Source organism: Trypanosoma equiperdum (assembly GCF_001457755.1).
Source record: "Trypanosoma equiperdum strain OVI genome assembly, contig: ctg_1227, whole genome shotgun sequence".
Classification (NCBI taxonomy): domain Eukaryota; phylum Euglenozoa; class Kinetoplastea; order Trypanosomatida; family Trypanosomatidae; genus Trypanosoma; species Trypanosoma equiperdum.
Window position 1 is genome coordinate 1,306 of NW_027123202.1, and position 4,205 is coordinate 5,510.

General features: G+C 50.3%; 1 protein-coding gene across 1 annotated transcript; it reads left to right on the forward strand.

Moving 5' to 3' along the window:
* Positions 1-346: 346 nt before the first annotated feature.
* TEOVI_000748300 (alanyl-tRNA synthetase, putative) lies at positions 347-3,247 on the forward strand (the record flags this gene model as incomplete). Its single annotated transcript, XM_067220776.1, has 1 exon — positions 347-3,247. The coding sequence occupies one exon, from the start codon at positions 347-349 to the stop codon at positions 3,245-3,247; it is 2,901 nt and encodes a 966-aa protein (XP_067076877.1).
* Between the last annotated feature and the right edge of the window lie 958 nt (positions 3,248-4,205).

Genomic DNA, 4,205 nt, shown 5'->3' on the forward strand with positions numbered 1-4,205 from the left:
TCCTTCAGTTGGAAAAAGCAGAAGGGAGTCAAAATTTTGGGGGTTGAGGAGAGGCGTCTTTGTCTAGCCTTCAGCGCCATTTGATTCTTCCTTTTCGCCAGCAGTTGCCTCCCCAACCATCTTCCCCCGTTTGATTGCCCTCTACAGCGCTAGGAAGCAGTGAAGTATGTAGGTTCATTGGCAAGCGTTTAGTGGCCTTTGCTCCTCCTCTAACTGGTCGTTCTTGCTTTATTTCCGCTTCCTATTTACTTCGTTCGTTCTGCCTTCTTTCCTTCTTTCTTTTTTATTTCAAGTTGGTATTCCAAGCACCGCAACGTTGCACCGAGAATTGACATTACTAACACGGATGACAAAAGCGGTGACTGAATGGCCTGTTAATCGGGTGCGGCAGGAGTTTGTCAGTTTTTTTGAGCAGCGGGGTCACACTTTTGTCCCATCCAGCGCGGTGGTCCCCCACAACGACCCCACGTTACTGTTCACCAACGCGGGAATGAACCAGTTTAAGAACCTTTTTCTTGGTACCGCAGACCCCAACACAGACTTTGGTCGCCTCACCCGTGCTGTCAACTCGCAACTGTGTATCCGTGCAGGTGGAAAGCACAACGACTTGGACGACGTGGGCCGCGACACGTACCACCACACCTTTTTTGAGATGTTGGGCTCGTGGTCCTTTGGTGATTACTTTAAGCGGGAGGCAATACTGTGGTCGTGGGAACTTCTCACTGAGGTGTACAAACTTCCCAAAGATCGCCTTTACGCGACGTACTTCGAAGGTGATCCCGCGAATGGCATAGAGGCTGACGAAGAGTCTAAACAGTTGTGGCTGCAGTTGCTTCCAGCCAGCCGCGTCATCGCTGGAAATGCGAAGGACAACTTCTGGGAAATGGGGGACGTGGGTCCATGCGGGCCGTGCTCGGAGATCCATTTTGACCGAATTGGAGGCCGAGATGCAGCCGACTTGGTGAACAAAGACGATCCCATGGTTCTCGAAGTTTGGAACCTTGTTTTCATGCAGTTCGAGCGTCGCGCGGGTGGTGTTATTGTTCCACTTCCTAAGATGCACGTGGATACTGGGATGGGGCTAGAGAGGCTTACATCTATACTGCAAGGCGCAGACTCGAATTATGACACAGACGCGTGGACACCTCTGTTTGACACCATCCAGAAAGTAACTGGGTTTGAGAAGTCCTATGCGGAGGTACGCCACGATACGTGCGACGCCACAGTGGCCTACCGGGCCGTGGCAGACCATATCCGCTGCCTCACAGTGGCTCTTGCAGATGGTGCCATGCCGGACTCAGTCGGAAGGGGCTTTGTGTTGCGTCGCATCATCCGGCGTGCCGTGCGTTATGGAGTTCAGTTTCTTGGCGCGAAAGTGGGTTTCTTCCATCAACTCGTGGATTCGGTCGTCTCGTCCCTTGGGCCGTTCTTCAAACACATACAAGAGCCGCGAACGGTGCAGCGTATCAAAGGCGTGCTGGCAGATGAAGAAACATCCTTCGCTAGGACATGGGAAACTGGACTAAAGCACTTTAACAAGGCTGTGGCAGAGGCAGTTAACAATGTCATCAGCGGTGAAAATGCCTTTATACTGCACGACCGCTACGGTTTTCCAGTTGACCTAACCAGCCTTCTTGCGGAGAAGGCCAACATGAGTGTCGACCTTGAAGGTTTTCACGCCACGATGAAGGCTAGCCAATTGAGCTCTGGTCGCGTGGCGGCGGCAAAGACCTTCATTGACGTGCACCAGTTAGAAGAGCTTAAGGCTGGCGGTGTCTCCCCAACGGATGATTCGGCCAAATACACGTGGAAAAAGCATGTGGCGGAGGTGAAAGCCATTTTCGACAAGAAAAGTGGCAGCTTCGTGGACGTGCTTCTTCCTGATTCTGAAATGGGCCCCGAGGATATCGGTATTATACTTGATGTTACAAACTTTTACGCCGAGGCTGGTGGCCAAATATATGACACGGGCTGCATTGTCGCCGCACCGGACGCTATATTTGATGTGAGGAAGGTGTACAATGTAGGGGGATACATCGTGCACGTGGGTGGTATGAGGTCAGTGGAGGATGGGGCAGCTGCACCCATTCCCGTCACGGCGTCAGTGGAGTTGCAAGTGGACTACGAGCGGCGCCTACCTATCGCCGCGAACCACACCTCCACGCACATTCTTAACTGGTGTTTGCGCCGTGTTCTGGAGGAGGAGGCCAAGGATAACTTCATGGAGGTGAACCAAAAGGGGTCGCTCGTCACACCTGAAATGCTGCGGTTTGATTTCAGCTACAATAACAAGGTTAGCCTGGAGGATCTCATCAAGGTTGAGAAGCTTATCAATCAAATAATCCAACAAGGATTAGAGGTATATCGCAAAGAAATCGCATTGGATGCTGCCAGCCGGATCGCAGGCCTGAGACACATGTTTGGGGAGAAGTACCCGGACCCCGTCAGCGTTATATCTGTCGGGGTCCCAGTTGAAAAACTTATCGCAGAGCCAGAGAGCGAAGAGTGGAGGGCGTACTCCACCGAGTTCTGCGGTGGGACGCACCTCTCCAACACGCAAGATGCGCAGTTGGCTGTTATTCTTTCTGAGGAATCCCTTATGAAAGGTATTCGGCGGATGGTCGTCGCAACACGTGACGCCGCCCGTAAGGCACAAGAGGGTGGTAAAGCACTTCAGCAGGAGTACCGGGAAATCATGTCTCGCCCCGCCTCCGATGCCGTGGCGAAAAGTCTGTCAGTGCTGAACAAGAAAGTGGGTGACAGCGCGATTCCCCTCGTCGTCAAGAACACACTGCGGGAAGAAATTGACGGGAGCATCAAAAATGTCCTCGGAGCTCTCAAGGCACAGGCGGCGCAAATGAAAGAGAAGGCAACGGAAGCTGGCCGTGCCGCGGCGGAGGCGTATGATGCGTCTGCGGGGCCGCTGTTGGTGCGGCATCTCACTGACACCGGCGCCGACCGCGAGGCATTGCAAGCGTATGCAGACGGATTCTCCAAGGCAGTCTCGGGAGATGTGGGGCTTTTTCTTGTGGGGAGTGATGAAAGTAAGGCACTTGCACTTGTTTCTCTTCCCCCCGCCTTCGTTGCTAAGAAGCTGGACGCAGTCAGTTGGGCCAAAACAGCCGTAGGGAAAGGGGGTGGAAAGCCGTCGGCAGCCCAGTCGGGGTTCCCCGCTGCCAATACTACACAAGTCTTGCAAAAGGCGGAAGTGGAAGCAGCCAAAATGATGGCAGTGCTTTTGAACTGAACCCTTTGTATTTTCCTCTTTTTTCTTTTTTCCCCCTCTCCTCAGCTTACCTAAACCTTAAGTTGCCCCGTATCTCATTCTCATCACTATTTTCTTTCATTATTTGTTTTAGGTGTGTGTTATTTTGGTTACGTTTGCTCCTTATAGGGTGTTTCTTTTTGTCCCTGTCTTTGTGAAGGGCGGGGGAAGGGGGAAGCAAAGTACGTTTGAAGTTGTAAATGGTTATGACACCGACAAGACGAAGAGGATGGGGGAACAAGACGCACACACACACACACAGAGGGAACTGAAAATATTATACATAAACGTATATATATATATTAGGGGTGCAGCGCAGTCAGACGTTACATGACACTTTTCTCCTTTCCCTCTTTGTTTCCCACTTTGTTGCGCACACACTCCTCTGACGTAATTGAGGATGATACAGGAGTTGAGGGGAACTATTCTTCTTTTTTTTCTTTTCCTTCTTTTCGCAGCTTAATTATTTTTGACAGCGAGGAAAGAAGAAAAGAAAGAATTGATTGTCAAAAATAGTGAGGGAGGAATGAGGTGAGCTGGGAGAAAAACGAACACTGGGAGGGAAAGGAAAGGAAGAAAAACAAAAAAAAGTTGGAAGGAAAGGAAAATAATCGAGGTAAAGTGAATTAATAAATCTGAAACACCATTTTTTTTTTTGTTAAAAGTTTCCGTGAGAACACACGGCTGGTGCTTTATCAGTGAATCCGACCATTTTCGGCGTTACGTCCATTCCACTGGTGGAAGAGAGCCGAATCAACACCAACAAAAAGGGGGAAAAAGCAGCTTATTTAGACTTGGACTACTCATTCTCATTACGTTTAGTCGAAGTTTGCGTTTTCTGGTGAAAAGAAGACGAGTGTCGCTTGTCCCAACTGCTTTCTTTTCTTTTTTTCTTTCTTTTGCTTGTCATTCAGCAGCCACGGGGGAAGCTTTTTTTTTT